Consider the following 21121-nt stretch of genomic DNA (forward strand, 5'->3'; position numbering starts at 1 on the left):
CTAAGCATAGTATTTTTTACTGGAAGGTAAGCCTTCCAGTACAAACCTATGCTTGACAACACACACACACCACACAAACACACACCTTTGCACTGTTGTGCAAAGGCGCATGCAGCTTAAGGAAGGCTTAAGTCTGCCAGCTCAGAAAAAGGGAAAAATGCCACTATATCTTTGGAGATATGGTGCTGTTGTGCTCTCTCTTTTCACACAACACATTGCTGCAACTTGGGTTGCTGCGATGCATTGCGTGAATTCTTTGTAAATTCCCCCCACAATGTTTGGAGCAAGGATTAATTAATTTAATGCCTATGTTCTGCAGAGAGCGTCGGCTAATGTGATCATTTCACAACTCCAGCGCTCTATGTGGTGTTTGCTCACGGTTTGTTATTTAATGTGTATTTCAGCAGCGGCCCGTGCAGGTAAGAACGGTGAGGCCGGGTGTGGGGGGTGATTTCGACAGACGACGACGAGGGAAAATTAATAATGCATTTTATTTTCCCTCGTGGTCGTCTCTCGAATCCACCCGGCCCCAACGCTTTTACCTGCATGGGCCTCTGCTGTTGTATATATTTAACACTAAGCCTCCACTGTGCCAAGCAAAGAGCTGCGGAGCCCAATGGCACCTAAAACACTAAAATAGCATTCAATTTTGTCCAGTTTTCCCACGAGCCGGAACTCTTGGAGATATCAGGGAGCTTGCAACCTCAACTCCCAGTGCCTAATTTGTGCTAGTGATTGCGAGTGGTGGGCCCCTGCACCCATTTTTGGTGACAGGGACTTTTCTCATCTTCAAACTTGTACCTATGACAAGGCGGGGAAAAAGGCAGAAGACTGAGAAGGAAGCGATGGGATAGGAAAACCGATTCTATGGGAGAAAGTAGGGGTACAAAATACCTTTCAGGGGGAGATAAAGATATAGGAAATGTGGTGTAGTGAAAGAAAGAGGAATAATGTGGACTTAAGACTGAGCAACATTGGGATTCAGCCACACCGGCATTCAGTAGCTCCAGCGGCAGTCTTCTAAGAAAGGCCCTGTGTGCACTTATTTATTTATTGATGTTTACAGATTAAGCACTGTGATCTGCTAATATTTCAACTACGTAAACAAGGGATTTTTATGTGAAATGACAGGATACCTCTCTAAATCTCTGCGGTAACATCGTAGTTCAAAGTATGAGGCCAAATGGAGAAAATAAATAAGTATATTTTTCCCCTGTTTAGTTGCACAATTTAAAAAAGGCATTAGCAAGTGATATAGCGGAATAGCACAGTCGGTTAATGTGTGCGCTGCAGAATCGATGCATAAGTTGCAGGTCACAGGTTTGAATATTAGTGGCATCAAATCTTCCCTTCTTCCTGGCTCAGGCAAACAATATGTATTATTACTGAGTCTGGTATTTATATCTTCCACGTTTGTACAGCTACAAAAAACAAGCTTGAAGCACAAATGTATACATAAAAGCAAGTCCTATCAGAAAAATAAAGGAGTACCGCAGTATCAAAAGTTAACTGCTTTCTGTATAGCAGTCTTAAAATATTTACATAGAACAGAGGAGGTTTAGGTCCTGAACTATAGTTGGGCGGAAGGATATTCTATGACGCTTGTAATATGGCAGGCGGGAAATCCGCCATGTTTGTGACAGAGTACAGCGTCCACTCTAAATCAGGCCCGTAGTCGGGATATTAATTTAATGGCCCAACAAAGTGACAAAAGAATAGCATAAAACTACCTGCCCTAAAAGGAATTCAGCACCTCATATCTCCTGGAACCCTGCATGTGATAGGCAAAGTAGACAAGGTGCACATTTATGTATTTTATAGCGCATTAGCGGCAAGAAGTCCATGCTGTAGGAGCATTCCAAAAATACCAACAACATAACATGTGTAGGTAGTACTTAATTTGTGCCAGAGGCTTCAGGTGTTCGGCACCGCCACTCATTTTTGGGGTGCAGGGCTTTTTTCATAAGAGACTTTGCAGAATTTATTATAATAATTCATATGTACGTGCCGACATTAGACGTTCGGTTGCCCACCACTGAATGCATACCTTCTGACTCTGCCTTGCCTGACTCCGCCCCCTTTAGCCCCACTGATGGTCGGGCATGAGGTGGAATCAATGCAAGACCAGCCTTGGGATCTGGCAACCCTGCCATTCAACTGCGTCAATGGAGGCCCCAAACACAAGTTTTGCTCCCCCCCTACACTACTTTTTCCCATAAATTAAGCACTATTATGTCATCACAGAACACACTTCAAGGATTTAAATACTTCTGCTTATTAACACCTCCTTATATACTACAGAGACACCTCACGCACACATGAAGGCAAGTGTGTGGGATAAACGTGGATAAATCAGGTACAGGATGTGAGGGGCGGGGGGGGCAGGGCCCAAAGGACAGTGGCTGTCCTCTTCCGGGTCTGCTCCCGCGGTCCAGGGAGAACCCTTGCAAACATAAGCCAGATCGTCGTCCAGGGCGGCCCCTGCGGCCCTCACACACACTGCATGCCAGACGCAGGGTGAGCACGGGCGCGCGCGCGGATCGCCTCCATATTGTGAATAGCAGGGAGTCAGGCTCAACCCTGACTCATAGGAGAGATAACAGGAAATATGCTCGGTCGTTCGAAGCCCTTCCGGCCTCCTCTCAGCAACCCTTGCTGCCAACACACGTAAATGTGCGGGAACGGTAGAATATTTTTTCCAACATTTCTCAAACACCACGTCACCGGCTGACTGATGCTGGGCCCTGCTGTACTCAGACTTAAGAGAAGAACTGGGGAATTAATGTTCTCTTTATTGTGTGAACTCTGCCCCCGCTCCCCACCCTTCTTGCTAGTTGAACCCCTAAGCCAGCTATCTCTGCCCTGCTTATTACTGAGTACATTTTGTCCCTGTTATCCACAGGTGGCACACCGTGGCCTGTCCTCCCTGTCCACCATTGTAGAGAAATCACTGTTCCACCAACCTCCAGCCCATCAGAGCGCCTTTGTAGTAAGATGCGGCCATTCTAGGCCCCGGTACACATCATGACCCAGGACTTTCTTTAAATACAGCATCATTTTAGGTTGACCAGATTTTTATAGTCAAACATAGAAGCCTATCAGTGTGCATCAACCAAGGGGCACAGAGTAACTTAATTGACAATTCTCATCCACATAGAAAACACAGACAATAAGCCACCAAGGGGTAAATTAATGCAACTTTTTCTCACCGTATTATCTGGATAAATTAAATTGTTTTCTGACAAGGGTTGCCAGCTAATCCCACAACGAAACCCATGATACCTTGCCTCCCTGGGTGTTCAATCAATCCTCTTCATAAACTGGGACTGGTGGTTAATTTACAGAAATTTGCTGAGATAGATGGCAAAATATCGGGACTGACCAGTGCTTAACTTGAGCCGGTGGTTTCCGGTGCTCGGCACCGGCATTTAATTGTCAACAACGGCGCATATGACACAGTGGCTCTGTCTGTCTAATTTAGAGATCAGCACGACAACTGTTGTTTATTAATTAGGTAAACATTAAAAAATGACTAATACCTGTCAACCAAGCCATTCTTATATCTTTGGGGGCCTGGAATAGTCTGCATTGTCACACTTGCAGGAGTCTGATGGTTAGTAGTTGTGGTGGTGTGGGTATTGGCAGCACCGGCAGGAGCGCAGGCTGCAGTGGCCTCTAAACAAGAGCCTTGGCACTTATTTATTTTTTTACAAATTAAGCACTGCTGGACTCCACAGCAAACCTAGTACACATACTCACCCTGTCTTAGATGCTTGATCAGCTATAGCTCGTCTATCAAGAAAACCCCAACAACATTACGAAGGAATGGCGAAACATGGCAAATGTGCTATCGCCTGTTAGGGAACAAGCTATCCTCTACCGCTAATGTAGCCAATGTAATTCTTCAGCCACTGAGCAAGTGTGACCATCAGGAACAGGAAAAATGTGTTTCTTGGCCAATCCAAATTCCAAGTGGAGTGTGCGGACCCTCAGTCCAAGGCTTTTCGAGTGCTGTGGGCTCAGATTAATTCAGCATGCTTGCTCCAACCGTGCAGTGCGGACTGTTCCTCATTACCATCCGCACCTATCTTCAAAATGAATCTCGCCGCAGAACAGTTCAGGTTGACCGCACCACTTCCCTACTGAAAGTCAATACGTCTTGACTCACCCTGCCCAGTGAGCGGAGAGCCAACGAAAGCAATGGGTAGAATAACCCGCCTGCGTGTGACTTAGCGTGATTCCCGGCGGCCCCTGCTTTCCAAATGTGATATAGTTGCTTAGTATAACTTTCCAGCTGCAAGAGGGAACATCAAGCAAGGCTGGTAGGAACAGGGCTGGGCAGCACAGCCAGAAGCTTATGGGCCTGAACTGAACTCGAAGCCGCTCTTGCAAGCGCTCCCAGACAGTGGAGCGACTGTTGGACTTTGAGAACAACGCAAAGCTTTTAAAGAAAAGTCACACACTGAGCCAGCAAAGCGGACATATGGAGGTATTCATTCCAGATTGTGCACACTGATGCACATAACTTTATTAAAACATGGCCGAGAACACAGTCCATCTTCTGTGCCGCGCGCTGGAAATGACGCTGAAACAAGAAACATTTTGAAACTGGTTGGGGTTAGGAGTGCAGGTATCTGGCAGTGATGATGGCCAAACAGATAATGTTTCATTTTATTAGAATTTTCATATATTATCAAAGTGTTTAATTTTAAGGAACACCACTGCTCAACAGAGCAACCCTCAAAATGTGCCTGCTTTCAGGTCATAAGCAAAAACTTTCATTGTAGCTGGAATGGAAACAATGAAGAGTCTGTGTGTACAGGAAGCAGAAAAAGAGAGGATGGATAGACCTATCGGTATTTACCTGTAGTTTCATTCTAGGGGACCAAAGATGTTTACAAGCATGTGCTGCGCCTTTTAGTGCCCTTCTTCAGCAACGAGCGAGTCTCTGATTCATGAAACCCACTTGCAACTTTTCAGGCAGTCAAATGTGCAACTCGTATCTGGTAGCCACTAAGCAAATGCGGATTGAGGTTGAACCTCATGGTCGGCTTCCCAACCTGAGTCCCTCCGTTCCATCTCCACAGAGTGGCCTGAGTGAACCAGCCCTTTAGATGCCAGCGATGGCTTATGCTGCCGGACAGCAGAGAAACCTCCAGTTGTCACTCTCATTTCCTTTATTGCCCTATGCTTTATCCTGTATCGTTACTTTACAGTAACAGTTCATGTGATGATGACAACTTACAAGGAGTTTTGGGTGCTAACCTATCCATGTGCATAGGGTACCGGCAATCTTTAGGTTGGATCTGGAAGTCCACCCTGCCATAAGACCTCCAAAGTAAAGAATCCCGGATGAGCCATAGACCTATAGGAGGCTACAAGATCTGGGTCCTCTAATTCCCAGGTCACAGGTTTAGCATTTTCTGGGATTCCCTGGTTTCTACAGAGAAGATGTTCCTATCAGGTCATGCAAGCGTAACTAAATTAATCTTTTATAATGTTCTCAAGAAGTTCCAGCACAAGTGTTCCTAGACATGGGTTTATGTCCTTTAGACCTTCCCATGATTGTTTTAATATTACTCAAAGTATCAAAGATAAATGGATAATTAGAAGGCTAAGGAAACTTAGGCCCTGATTAAGAGTTGGTTGGTATATTCCGACCTCTGCTAAAACTTCTGTTTATGCATGGATCGGGATTATGAGTTGGTAGGTAAATTCCTTAACCTTCGCTAAATTTCAGCAGGTCAAACCTGCCAAAGTGTAACGAGCAAAAAGCATATGGTATTTACTGTATCATGCAGATTTGGATATGTAAAACAACAAAATCCGCATGTTATTCCCCATCAACTCATAATAGGGGCTATTTATCGCACCCAATGAATAATGTACCCTGTGGTATCGTTGTACATCAGGTGAAATAAATAGCACTTAAACTTGTAATTAGGGCCTTAGAAGAATATAGATACTAACCTATAGCGCTTTTATGAAGTGTGCATACACTGGTGAAGGTCTCAAGGCGCTAGACGAAAGAAGAACAGCAGCCATCATAGAATGCCCTTACATAAGGGGGAAGAAAACAGAGAGGTATTCAAACCGACATGAAATAGATCGAAGTCAGAAATGTATGTGAGGTGCAGTGGTAGGCAGTTTCAGAAAGCGGAAGATAGTTACAAGAATCTCCCACCACCAAACCTGTGCTAGTTAAAACAGGGTACTCTGGAATTAATGAAAATGAAAGAAACACTACTTTTGTGTGCAGCTAGAGAGCTGCAATCTTCCATGTTAGCTCACTGGTGCTGAATACGCTGAGCAATTTTTCTGTTTACTTTTTTACTCCACCCATTACCCGTCATGTACGTCTCCAACAATTCCAAGTCCAGAGGGTGTTTCTTTGTTATTTAATGTGTGGGAAGAATGAAAACACAGAGGGCTAGGTGCTTGGCAATGTGTCCTGGAGCCACTAAGAATAGTTGGAACAGATTCCTCCCAAATGTGTGTGTGTTGAGGAGAACAGAAAACGAAATATGGCCTGGCGGACTCGTTTTCACTTCCTTGCGATAATTCTTTTAGCATTTCCATATGCTCAGTCGTATTATTTTAACTTCAGCACGCTGGAAGACTTCCAGGCCCAGACGGTGGTATGAATGCATTTCTAATAAAAGGAGGATGTAAAACTGCCTTGAAGTCGCCATTTTTTAAATTCTTAAACATTTCTCTAATGAAGGTTGTACCCCTGGGACGTGGTGTGCCTATGTGTATGTATGTGCGTGCAAAGCGTCTCGCGTGCCTGGTCGCGGCCCAATTTACTGTCTTTCCAACTCCAGCAGCCTTAATTAACCTACTTCAAGCTACACAAGTATCCCAGTTACTTCTGAAGAGAAGGTGTAACCCTCCGCCTCTCTTCTTCCAAAACTAATTTCAGAAAAGAGTCCCAAATGTTTAAAAGTGATTAAGTGACCTGACACACACCACCTGCGTAGACATTATAGGTGTAACTACAAACTTGGTGAGCATCAATGGCCACCAAAAAACAAATCACACCGTACTCAAGCCTGTGTCCAGTCAAACATGTGTGTTAACAACCACAGAGAACCAAAGCCCCCCAAACAGGTAATTCACTTAATCGCATACCCATCTCCACATTATGCAGGCAAAAAAAATTACATGTTTTTTAATCTGTGTTGCTGTAGTTTCATTTTAACACAATTGAAAAAATGTCCTCCGAGATTAGGAGGATAGCAACTGTGATATTCTGGTGTCTTCCCCATTTAAAGGCATGCACAGATTTTTTAATAGTTTATTTTTTTGCCATTGTGGTGAGATTTGCTAGTACGACGATGACTCTACAGAATCATAGGGGCCTAGGAGTAAGCTGGATACCACGTATGGCCCGCCTCTACTTAGAAGCTTCCATCATTTGGCTAGGACCAACGTTTGTGTTTAGTTTGCGACGTTAGTATCTTCACTCACTCTCGAATCCTTTTATCTACTCAACTCATTATGAATGGTTGCCTGTTGAAAAGGTTGCTTATGGCAATCTGGATTGACAAAACAGTATAATTACAGAAAAGTGCATAACTTAGTAGCCCATAGAAAATGCCTTTGAACCGTTCTTTACCCTCTCCTTGTGTTACTTTATTTTAATGAAGGAGACAACATATTTGGTTGAGATAATCACACTTCCAAATGAATCACCACTCTTTGTTCCTAATTTTCTTTTAGCATGTAGGGAACCTAAGGCACAGGGAGTAAAAAGTGATTTGCCAAGGACCACACAGATTTCTCAAGGGGGCTACCAGGAATTGACGTAGGCCTCTTTGAACTAATTTCGGAATTTGAAAACAGCATTTCACTGAGGGAAAATGGAACACAGTGCAGTGTTAATGAATGTACATTGCCCTCCTTGCTGTACATGGGTTAAATATAGTGATTATTTGTCTAATGAGTGATGGTGTGTGATTTGTCCAGACATGTAAGGTGCATAGTTTGAATTGTGTATGTTAGTGTATTGCCCATTGGTGGGTAACCTGAGGTCCTATTTGAATGCAGTACTCCCTGACGTCTGTGAGTATTTCTAATGTAACAAACACGCGGTATCATTGCCAACACCATTCCTGATGCCAATACCATTTCACTTCTTATGTCATCAAAATTCTCTTTCTCTTTATAACCCCATTGGACACCTGAACATTTTCAATGCCTAAGATTACAAAAAACACTTAGCTGTTACTAAAACAAAGTTCTTTATTTTTTATCCTTTCCATATGTCCTAAAGGTTCTGTTGGCTAGTAATGTGAGATCCTTGACAAACCAGTCGGACACAGAGGTACCTCCTGTGTACGCCAGTCTGTAGGGTGTGCTTGCAACACGCAAGAGTCAAATTTAGCTCAGACAGCGGGGCCAACTGTCTGGTGCAGAGTTGTCCAGAATGTTTTTAATATCCCACACCTACATGAGATATTTCTAATGTCTCTACAGCAAATGTGTGTTTTTTTAACTGAACAGCAAACACCGGGCTTATAGTTGCAGAGTTAGAACTCTCTATACCTACGAATCTTTCTGAGAAGACCCTCTTTCCAGTTCTTCAAATTTGTGTCCAAAAGAATCTATGTTGAAAGTCACAAAAGTTTGAAACTTGTAGTTCAAAATCTAATGTCGTCTATGAATATGGCAGTTAGCTTGAGAGATAAAAGGTTTAAATATCTCCTTTTTTTAATTTTACATTGTACTTTAAAAGCTGCTGCACCATGTTTAAGGGATCCTGACCCACACACACAAACCCTACCACTTCATGTGTGGGGGTCCCTAATCCTAATAATAAATTAGACATTTACCATCTCTTATCCTAAACCTAATTGAAGCCTGTACCTATCTATTTCCCTAATCTTACTCTAACAATATATATCGAAACCTAATCATAACTTTAACACTAACACTAAATTTTACCCTTTACCCTCACTTTATCAGTTATCCTAACCCTAATCCAAGCCTTGGCATTACTTTTACCTAACTCCATTCTTAAGCATATATTGAAACGTAAACATAACCCTAAGCTTAAACTATATCTAAAGATTAACCAATATCTTAACCTGAAACCTCACCATATCCCTGACCTTCACCCTTTTGCTCATTGAAACTAAATTACACGAAAACATTTACATTTTCATATCTTCTCAAAATGTTAACCATTTTAAGAGCATTCAAAGGGATTTGGAGCACCCTGCTAACACGTCACAGCTGAATTACCTCATGCATCATGGTCGGTGTGGTTCAGTGTTACTCGCTTCACACACAGTTCTCACAGTTTGTTGGCCAGTGCCAGTACCAGTATCCTTTTCAAGTGTATCCCCAGACACGTGTTTCTAGATTCCTCTTTCATCAGTGGGGGAAATGTTCATAGGTCGCTGGACGTGCTGCCGCAGTTTCCTCAGGGTTAGTGCCACTCTCAGCGCGCAGGTGCGCACAAGAGCATTGTTTACAACTGTGTCCATATAAACGACTATTTTTTCATACCGTTAATTTCAAACTCTTGGTTTTCCTGACTACATTATCCAAACATTTGTCCTAATTCCATAAAAAATGTCCCACTTATCTTAGTAGGAGGCTGCCGAAGGCCACTTGCATAGGCTCTGGACAGACCAAGGTGTCAGTCAACAAAGGTTAACATGAAAATAAATAAGTGCAAGGTTTTTAGGAGCCTGCGGCCGGTGCTGCCATATGACAGTGTTGCTGCACATGAATATTGTCTTGTATTAATTCCAGGCCATGTCTCTTTTTTCCCACAACCTCATACTTCCTGACTGTTTTGGGTTCTTTTTCACTAGGGATGTTTGAAGATTTTTTGGTTTGCTTTTTCATGATTATGCTAAATTTATTGAAAGTTTAAACAAAATTACCCATAATTATGCCAAATGAAAAGCCATCATTTAAAACTGTATTTTAGAGTGAAATGTATCCTCACATCAATTTTTGACACATTTCGTGCTAGAAAACATTGTGCAAAAACACAATTCCCATGAACAACATCAACTCACAATCTGGTTGTTTCATTTTTACTATGCTCTTGCACTATCATTTTCCAGAAACAGGGTCATAATTTCACCTGTATCTATTTTTCACCCTATGTCGCTGTTTCCTGTCTTTATCTTTTCTGCCTTTCGCTCTCTTGTTCTGAGTCGGTCTGAAAAGAAAAAATATGTCCCGTCCCAGCAATGAGTGATTGTCAATTCCAGAGTTACCAGTTCATAAGGTCCAGCAACTAGTAATACCAGGTAGCAATGACATCAACACTTTACTCTGCGATTCAACTTATGCTAGCAAGGAGCCATGACGAGGTACATAAGTTAGAGTCCATACTTAGCTGTGAGTTGCTATCAGGGGCGGCTCCTCCGTTGAAGTAGAGGAACATCGTCCCACTTAAATTTACCGCAAAGCCCAAGAGATGAAATTTAAAATGGTAATTCATTACCATTTTATTTTTCATCCCCCATCCTGAACAGAGCACCAGGACGGGGCGGGGCCTGCTGAGTGACAGCAGAAGGGAGGAGAGTGAGCTGTATATGCACTGTTTAAAGTGTGCATGCACATAGGCACTTTAAACATCTCAGACCCAGCTGTCTTATTCAATAAATTCCCTCTAATCAGCATGCTACTCTCATGCTGCATGAAAGCAGCGCTAGGATTGGTCGATTGAGTTTCCTGTTCAACTGTTTGCTATGAACCCTTAAAGGAGGTTTTTTTTTTTTTTTTAGTTAATTTCGTTTGTTAAAGTGTCCTGTCTATCAAAGGTCGCCTACAGCTCGCAGTAGAGGCAAGGTCAGTCAGCAGAAGCAACAATCAGGGTGCAAAACCCAACACAAATAAAAAATACAAATGGACATTTTTGCAAAACACAGCACGAGTCTATATTCTTGCACACAATGCCAGCGTCACTGTAGGAATTCAGATAGATAAATGGACAGGTCTGTGATCTGCTGGGCTTCCCGTGAAATTGTGGAAACATGGGCGTACCCTTATGAACATGTCCTCTTCCCCTGTGTCCCATCACAACACTGTGCACCTGGAAACCACAGCATGTAGTCTTCAAGTGCACGCCCTGAGTGGCAGTTGTAAAATTAGTTTATTTTTATTATGGACATTTAACAAGCAACAAAAAGCAGAGGTTTACAAGGAACTTTGCTTTGGTTGGACCCAGAGGCCTGGTCAGGTGGCAGATATCCAGGCATACCGGGGTCATTTTTTTTTAACATCTATGCAGTTCTTGTGGTAGACGGTGAAATAATGTGTAGTTAATTTAACAAAATTGTGAAAACTCGAGTCAGCACATTTATATAGAGGCTAAAATCCTGCTTAGTACAGCCAACAAAGCCAAGTATTATAGTTTATGGAGGAAAGTGAGGAGCATAAACATCAGTTGGGCCAAAGAGGAAGTCTACTCCATGCTCCACAATGAGAGCGCCAACAGTCGCATTAACTAGAACACAGCACTTCTCCGTTGGCGCGTGGAGCATTATATCCATAAGTGTCTGCGAAGACAGGAGTAGATAGCCGGCTAATGGGCTCTGTGGCGCAACGGAATCCTATTGGATGCCTGCTCTGACCCGCTTGCATTCCAGCCGGTTTGTCTATCAGCCCCGGTGATTCATGGGAAGGCCCAGAATCTTCATTTACTAGAAATTAATTGCACTTTGGGCATGCAAGAATATTGCCCTTGGGCTGAGCGGATATGATGTCATGGGTTGTCCCTGCTTTGTAGGTACATGCCATAGTGTGTAGTTAGGTAGGTGAGATGTGTGTGTAGGGAGGTAGGTGAGATGTGTGAGAGGTGTCAGTCTCTGACATTTCTGAAATGAGAGAAAATATAGAACTGCAAATTTAGGAGGTATAGGTAAGGCACCCACCCTTCCTCCGGGCAACAGTTCAAGCCAGCAGGGGGTGCCACCATACATAGCTGAATTCTTTTTGGTGGTAGTAAAGCAGCAAATGAACTGGAGTGACACAAAACCTCCTACCAGTTCTAGATCGAATCATGTACATTTAATTTGCTGGCATGGCTGAAGTTATTCACGCAGAGACGGCCAATCAGAACTGGGGCCAATATATGGCTAGTGCCAAACAGGACACATCTGCGTGGTTAGTAGCTGTAACCATGTGGTTTTCTTTTTCTTCCTTTTAATAGCATTTTCGTGTAAGTTGTTTCAATTTTGTGTTACAGGAAATGAGGTAGCACACATCTCTGTTGAGAGAATAGTCATTCTGAGTTTTTCATGACAGTCCAAGAAGGCAGAAGCCATAGGAGTTCTCCAAGATGTTATTAATCCTCACTAATTATATTTAAATGTATCTTGTGCCAGTTCTGAAACATTGCGATACCAAAGGGGATGATGGACGGAGCGTTTGAGCAAATCAAACACTCACCCCCAGTCAACTGATCTGGGTTTAATCCATCATCATTCTTTAGCTCACTCCACTGCCCCAATTCAGACAAGGCCATATGCAAATCAGTCTGACCCTGTGCCTTATGGGAACAGTCCAGCCCGAACTGCTAAACCATGTCTTCCCTGGACCGGAAACAAGCATCCCTTGACCGGTTTCGGGTTCATAACCCTCATCAGCCAGGCTATCTTGAATCCAGTTCTGAAACATTGGCATCTCTTTGGCCATCCTGGTCTATAGTTGTACAATCCTGTACTAAAGGAAAACCATGACCTGGTTGGGGAGAGGAATTTGAGGTGTTTGTGGGTGCTGTGTGAATGTAGTGGTGGTGTTTGATGTTATGAAACTACAGAAGAATTAAGCTGCTGCCTGATTTTTGCTGACACCCAATTACCCAGGGCATTAGTTCCCTCAAATGACACAATATTCTGCCTGAAATAAGGAATACCGAGTTATCTCTCAAAGTACCTTCCGTAGTCAAACAAGCATTGCCAAAGCCAATAGGTCTGTCTTTAAAGGAATATTGTATTGTAATGTGAAGCATTACAAGTAGATAGAATAGGAATGAATATGCATTTGTGTGGAAGCAAAGAGTCATAGAATAATATTGGTGTAGGTTAAAAGGTCAGGTGACAGGTGCACTGTCAAGCCAGACTTAAAACTCTACGTAGGTTACTGACTGCCTTCCTTCCATCTGTGCTGCTGCCCCAGAAAAAAAAACTACATTGTCTAATAATCTAAGGCATTATAATAGCACTACAATGCCATGTGTGTACTCTTAAAAGTTCAAGCAGCTGAATAAATAAACAAAAAAATCTCATCTGTTTGGAGGGCAAGCACTTTGTGCTCCCAGCATGTGGTTGGAGCCAAGGCCCCTCTCCTGGTGATTAACACCATTGTCTAGTGACAGCAGCGCGGTCAAGCCTGGCCGTAGAAAGGGACAGAAAACTGGTCAGAGCCACGCTCCTTCCATCGCATTCTGAGGACATCATATATGTTTCTAGGCAAGTCAAACCAAGCAGAATTGGGTGACCATTTGGATTTGCCCTTAGTAAGACCTTGAGGCAACTCATTTTGAAAAAAAAACTAGCTCACGTGTGACTCTTACCATCCAATCTTTAACACTGCTTGTTTGAGACGTGCCAGAAGCTCAAGTTTCACTCATGGGCAACAAATGTGGAGGTGTCACAAACTCTACTTCAATAATCTAGTGTTTATGAAACTCTCTTCTTGCAGAGCTGAGAAACCCTTGTTCGATAAGCCTGAGAACCCATAATCGTTGAACAACTACACGTGGTTGGCACCAGGAAGTGGACATGGGGACTTGGCAACAATGCATATGCTGTCTCACATCAACTACTCCCAGCAGCAAAACTATTAAATTTGCGCTGGCGGAAGACACTATCAATTTTTGATTTGTAACACGGTGTTCTGTTACCGGAAGTCGCGCCCCATGTTGCGAAATAGCTATCTTCTGATTTATCCACTTCTTGGAATCACCAGATTTTTGTAAGAACTCCAGGACACATCATAAACTGCTTAAGTCATTTCCTTCTCGTTTTCAAGAGGTTTCTGATGAAGGGGAGGCTGTAGAAAAGTAGAAGCGCATTATCTCAAACCTACCAATTAATGCGGCATTACCCTTCATGCGGCATTAGCGGTGCCTTGGCTAATACCATGAAAGCTCCAACATCCTCCAGAGGGGACAGAGATGCTAGATCTTAGTTCTTTGACATGACTTAAAGGCTGAGCACGCAGGAGGTATTCTAACCACATGAACAATTTGTGCATTTTTTTTATTTTTATTGTTAATAGCGCGTACTGCAGGCAAAATGGGTTTCAGAGACAGACATAATTTGCACTTTTCACGTTGGGGGATAACTATAGAACACCCCTGCACCCTTAAAGGTGATAAATTATCTCCAGCTATGCTTAGCTTTTATAGTGGAGGGCCAGTGCAGTGGGTTCCCCAATTCAGCTGCTTGTTGAGAGGACCCAGTGTACATGAGGTGTACACGGAGCGAGACATTGAATTGTCTCAAGGGGTGGAGTAGTCTCTGTGTAGCAGCTTCAGAGGAGCCTCTCTGTGTATTTATCAATGACTGTTTGCCCTGGGAGACATGTTACCCACAGAATAGGTGTAGCAAAAACTATAACTGTCTGTTCTCCCCCACTTTCAGCCCAACCAAGTTTCCCTGGTCCTTGCGTGTTGTCTGCTCCAGTTCAGATTTCTTCTGTGAATAGTCTTGTTAATTTCAGTATAGAACGTGACTACAAACCCCAGAATTCAAAGAAAAACATCTGGACTGGAGCAACACATCACGCATGGATGTAGGAAACCTGGCAGCCATAAACTTTACTTGCTAGAAAGGGTGTTGCAATCAGCCCATCCAATCACTAGTCCCTACCCTTGCCCACCACCTTGCCCCCACTGCCATGTGTGGTACTACTGGCTGGAACATCCCACTACAAACTGCCCAATGGGCAGCCTTCACATCTTGCAAATCAGAAAAGAAACCACCTTTTGCCAATTTGGGCCAGACTTGAGCAGGTGGAAGCTTGCAGATGATCTGAGTCCATTGTAGTGGGTGTGGAAATGAACTTCTTTTGTGTGGCTGGTCCCGTCAGCCACCAGAGCAGGCACAGTGGCTGTCGTCTGGCTTTGAATATGTTTACGGTATTGGTTGGACCACCAACACAGATTTGTGTTGGTGGTATTTGCATTTGTGGACAGTAAAAGCTATCAGATGTGTTTTATTTGTTGGGCAAAAAGTTATTTCTTGGATTATCATTTATAACATCCAAAAGACATAATTTGGTGCCATACGGAGCTAACACCAAGTACCGTGCATTTTGCTGCTAACATATTAAAATGCTGCTGACAGCTATTACCGCTGGCAAATACAGATGCTGCCAAAACAAATCTATTTATGTAGTGCAGCTATTACTTCAGGCAAAACCCAATACTATTAACAAAAAACATGTTTCGTAATATGTGGCCAGTTCAATGCCAGAAACACACGGCTAGAGTCCTATGTGCCTGAATGCCTCTCAGAGTCTCTCGTTCTGAGTTTTGACAACATACCATGCAGTAATACCACCCATAGAAATGCAAATATCATAGGGATTTAATGTATTCACTTGTGCAGTATTATCGGCTCATCAGAGTTCCACAGGTCTGAATGAGGGATAAAATCAGGAATAACACATTTTCCACGCACCATGCTCCAAAACTCTGAATGTTACATGTTTGCCCATCCACATTTCACCAGGTTTTATCAGCCTGTGAGCAAATCTAGCTTCTTTTAGTGAACATCTTCTAATCCTGTCTCTGACCTATACACCCATTTGCACCTGACGCCATTTTACCGCCCCAATCGCAATGCTGGACATGGTGCGAATTTCACCTTGAAATACAGCGCCTCTCAATAATTCTGCTCCTGCCAGCGCTGCTGTCCCAAGAGAAGACGCATTTAGGTAATGCATTCTGTATATTAAAGTTGGCTGATATGTAGTGCACTTTAAATACCATTTGTCCTCTAAGCAATGGAATAAAAATGGTTACCATTACCCAGCATAATGCTGCCCAGTGAATGCACTCCTTATTGTAATTGTGACAAGCTATATCGTGATCTTTCCAAGAAGTAAATTTGTGACTGATGTTTTCCGCCACTGTTGCATTTAACCAATGAGCTATCTTTTCAGTACAAGCTAATAAGCTTATCAGCTTTCAGAAAGTGATTCTAAACAAACTATGATCTGTGTGTGCTGCAATTTACGCAGTGTATTTACATAATGTATCCTGGAGTGAATCACTCAATTGGAGCATTAGTAACAATTTCAAAGTCTTTTGAAGGAAATTTTACAGATTATTAGTTCCCTTTTTAGGCAATAATATGAATATGTATGCCTTATGTTATGTAACTTAGCACTTCATAGAGGACACATCATGACTATGGGCCTGATTTAGATCTTGGCGGACAGGTTACTCCGTCACAATGGTGATTGATATCCTTCCCGCTGAAATTTAAATCCCATAGGATATAATGGAATTTATATTTCGGCAGATGGGCTATCCGTCACCGTTGTGACAAAGTAACCTGTCGGCCAAGATCTAAATCCGGCCCTACATGTTTTGTGATAATATTTCTAATGATTACTCAGCTCAGTGGTACACATGAAAGGTAGAGTAAATTTGTTAGTAATCTAACGTCTGACTCCCTTGTCACATCCAGTCAGGCCTCTGGCACACTGGCATACTAATTCTTTTTAAAGTTTTGAGAGTTCCAGGCATGCTTATTGTGCCCTTGTGGTCTTTGCCCTTACCCTCGCATCAACACACTGATACATCTTTGCACCATAGCTCAACCAGAAGCAGAATCAGGGTGATTGGTAGTAAGTCTGGGATTTAGAGGATCTGGGCTGGTTGTCACAGGATGGACAATTCACAGACCCTCAGACAGAAAGTGTCTGTACTGATTGAAACTAGCAGGGATTGAGTGTGACTCTAACACACCACCTCCCATGGAATGAGAACAAGATGTTATGTACATGGGGATGCAGATATTAGCCTGTGGCTTTTCCAAAAGAGTTTGGGAAGCTTGAAATAGTAAGAAAAATCAAAAGGGCTGGTGGTCTTTTCTCGATCAATGGGATTCTGCAAGTGCAATTTTCTTGTCGGGTGCATGGGATAGCTGGGATTATTGTCGAGCGCCCCAGGTGGTCACATCTGGTGCTGCATGGAATTTGTCTTTTTTTGTGTTTGATTAGCGGTAGCCCTAGCTGAAGTGTGCACAGTGACTTGCCAGCTACGTACCTTGCCAGCATATTCAAACATGTGCACATATCTGACCTTTCTCCCCCTCCCACACTAGGACATCGCCAGAAAATAGATGAGCCGACCAAGCCTGGAAGCTTGTCCTTTTCAGAGAGACTGAGCGAGCTGGAGCAGTTACGGCGTACCGCCATGCGGGTCAGCCCACACCACCCAGCCCCCACGCCTAATGCCAGAGCTACCTTGAACCACGCCACGGCCTTTAACCCCCAGCCACAGAGCCAAATTCAGGGTAAGTACCTGAAAGCCCCTTTAGAGCCATCAGTGGCCTAAGCATTCCCACAGGCTTAGTGGTTAATATTGAGAGAGGAGCGGGGAAGAATTTTGTGCTAATATGTTGTCGGTTAGTATTATTTTAAAATTCTTAAGTACAATAATAAGAACAAAAATAGCTGAAAATATCGGAAACATTTGACTATTTGGGGGGGGGTGTCATGGCTCACTTGTAGCGCACATGTAGCAAGATAAGACACAAAATCAAGTGGTTGGGGTTGCAGCTCTCTTTGTCCCACAAAGGAAGTGTTTCTACGGTGTTGCTCTATATAGTGAGCATATTAATAATTTTATTCATATAGTACGTGGCCCCAATATCTTGTCACATCACAGGACTTTGAATAGCAAGTGTGAGAGCTCCCTGCCTAAATGTACCCATTTTTATTGACATGTATAGCGTGAAACCCATGGTGAACTATACGTATTTCATCATGTAATGGATGGTTCACTACAGATGGTTCATTAACACACTCTATGACCTAGCAGCATCTTAAGCCCAGATGCATCTTTGCAACACGTGAGAGACCCCTACACATTGCAATCTAGCCCCTCACTTGATTCAACTATTGCCCGGGCTCAATACTGTGCTGGCAACAGCTTTTATGGTTGTAATGGTGAAAATGGCTTTCTAGTGGTGTGAATGCTGTAGGTCTGGAGAGGGTAGAACCACCTACAGGTAACTTCCGGTCTTCACCTATGCCTGACTCAGGTACAAAGCTTTTGAATAGTTGTGACATCTGACAAGTGCTCCAAGCGTAGTAGGGTGCCCATAGCTGGTCTGCGATGCGTGGACTGTGCTGAGTTGGCTACTCACATTGTAGCAGCTTTCACAAGCTTGAATTTGGTACAGAAATATGAGGTGCTTCTTGCATGAATACAAGCGAATAGGGACTGGTTACTTAGCTGGAAAAATGTGTTTTAGCCTGTTTTACCTAATAGACTAGTAGGAAAGTGCCTGATTAAACCCTGTGGAGGCCCCATAACAGTTGAAATTTCGGGGCCTCCTCGTAAATTATCTTCTATAACCCAATGCACCAGATTTTTTTTACAAACTGCCAGCTGCCAGAAGATGAGCTTTTAAGAAACAAACTGTTATGTGAATATGATGTCTCTGGTTTATGTACTTTAAGTTGTTAATGGGCACATTACATTGATACAGTAATTTCCCTATAGAGTCTTTAATGTAAAGTTTTCGTTTCTATGAGTTGATTCATATTTTTTTATCTTTCGGAAACAATATTTAAGAAAGCTTGATTGTAGTCTTCTTTCAAGATCAAATCAATATTATTTTGAACTGTTGTTGCGGTGCCTACTTTGCCTATTTGGTAATCCGGAACTGAGTAGGAATGAATGCAGCTGTGGTCAAAACCACTGCAGTCATGTAAAAACAGCTATAAAAGACATTTATGTAGAGTATTAACACACTAAAAAAGTTCATATCAACGTTGTGTACGTTGAACTATAACACCAGGGAGAATTTTGGCCGAAAGGTTGTGGTCATAGTCAATTTCTACTTTATACTAGTGTTATTCCACATGTGTTGTGGTAATTGTCCACCTCACAATAAGGTGTACATGCATCTAAGGCTTTTACACTTCTCGCCCCTCTCGTGAAGAAACAAATGGCTTCTCTCTATGGTGTGTCCTTGTTCCACGCTATCAGCTGAAGGTTTAGAAATGAGAAAACCCGGAAGTTAATGCCCACCCCCAAAGCCTTCGATTGGCTGATATAATCTCAGCATTCCAAGAAGGTGATAATTTTGCCTGTTCTAAGAAAGAACAGCACGTTCTCTAACCAAACACCACCTCTCTGCAAATGTGCAAACACAAAAAATAGAGACTCGCAGTTTCCACTGACTTGGTGTAACTGGACCCACAACAGCGCTGTCTGCGCACGATACGAATCGAAGTCTCGCGACAGTATGTCATCCGCTCTGTCCAGGCCTTGGGAGCAGAAATCTTTGTCTGAGACAGCCCCGAGCACAACAGCAGCATCACCCGAAACTGAGCATCAGGCCAGCCGCATTCCTGGCGGATTACACGCTTTTTGTGTGTACTTTGCCTACTAAGTTGGACCGTGCGTTAAGTTTCATTTCTTTTGTGTGCACAATGGCACTTACATGAAACAATAGTGATGCAATGACAGCTGCAGAGCAGTGTGGGCGGTGGTGTGACATGCCACGTTTTAAAATGGAAAAAATGATGCCTAGACGCCGCCTGTGTCACACTTCCCACTTCCTTCTGAGGACGGCCTGGGTAGTTCTATGATAATAAACCAGCTCTCCTGAAAAGTGTCAGCACTGTCCCAATTAAAATAGTGAGCCCCTGCTGAAAAGTGTCAGCACTGTCCCTCTGAAAGTATTGCATCCCTGCTGGAAAGTGTCAACACTGTCCCGCCGAAAGTACTACGTCCCTGCTGAGAAGTGTCAACTCTGTGCCACTGAAATTATTACATCCCTGCTGAGAAGTGTCAGCACTGCCCCACTCAACGTATTACATACCTGCTGAAAACGGTCAGCACTGTCCCATTTAAAATGTTGTATCCCTGCTTTGAAGTCTCAGCACTGTCTCATTTCAAATGTAGCATCCTGCTGAGAAGTGTCAGCACTGTCCCACTGAAAGTGTTGCATCCCTGTTGAGAAGTGTGAGCACTGTTCCACTGAAAGTATTGCACCCCTACTGAGAAGGGTCAGCACTGTCCCACTGAAAGTGTTGCATCCCTGCTGAGAAGTGTCAGCCCTGCCCCACTGAAAGTATTGCATCCCTGCTAAAATGTGTTGGAACTGTTCCATTTAAAATATTGCATTCCTGTGTTAAGTGTCAGTACTGCCCTCTTGAGGTTCAGAAAACTTCTCAAGACATAGTTGTTCACACAAGCATACGATTAACTCAATAGGGCTCCGGCATCTCCTAGAGCAGCGCCATGAAACCAATCGGTGTACGTGTGCTTTATAAGAATTCGATAACATAAACTAACTGGCCCATTTGAAATGTTGCCTCCCAGAAAAATTAAATAATAACATAGTGTTATTATCATTTTATTTTTCCTTTTTCCGCTGCTCAAAATGAAGTAGGGAGGCGCTACTCCGCCTTAGAGGAGGAACCGACGCTGGGGAAGTGTCAGGACTGTCCCATTGAAAGTATTGTATCCCTTCTGAGAAGTATCAGCACTGTTCCACTGCAGTCTGACCAGTCACAAGAGCAAGTACTGTCCCAACACACCTATTGCATCCAGGCTAAGAAGAGTCAATACTGTGACAGTGGATGTGTTACAACCCTACTTAGACTCGCCAGTACACTACAATTAGACGTACTTCAGCCAGCCTGAGTTGTGCCTGTACTGTCTCATTGCCAGGATTGCAGCTCTGATTACAAGTACCAGTACTGTGAAATTGGATGTTTTACAGCCCTGCAATGACCTGTAAGTACAATATATTTAGGCCCAGACGGAATTATAATTCCACTTGCAGAATTGGCGTAATTTGTGGAACTCTGCGTTCCTGCCAAATTTCGCCAATCGGCGTGTGCCAAAATTATTCTGCCATTCGCGCCTCACAGGAACAATGCAGTTTCCACAAAG

At 43.2% G+C, this 21121-nt stretch overlaps 1 protein-coding gene across 10 annotated transcripts in view; it reads left to right on the forward strand.

Moving 5' to 3' along the window:
* Positions 1-21121, forward strand: part of RUNX1 (RUNX family transcription factor 1) — a 547678-nt gene that overhangs the window by 470071 nt on the left and 56486 nt on the right. For 8 of the 10 annotated variants that reach the window (XM_078656904.1, XM_078656906.1, XM_078656908.1 and 5 more), the window contains one exon: positions 17310-17501. The exons of the other annotated variants lie outside the window; for them this stretch is intronic. In XM_078656904.1, the coding sequence (XP_078513030.1) occupies positions 17310-17501 (192 nt within the window). The remainder of the gene's footprint in view (positions 1-17309; positions 17502-21121) is intronic. 10 annotated transcript variants of the gene reach the window in all.

This window comes from Lissotriton helveticus, chromosome 8 (assembly GCF_964261635.1).
Source record: "Lissotriton helveticus chromosome 8, aLisHel1.1, whole genome shotgun sequence".
NCBI classification, from domain to species: Eukaryota; Metazoa; Chordata; class Amphibia; order Caudata; family Salamandridae; genus Lissotriton; species Lissotriton helveticus.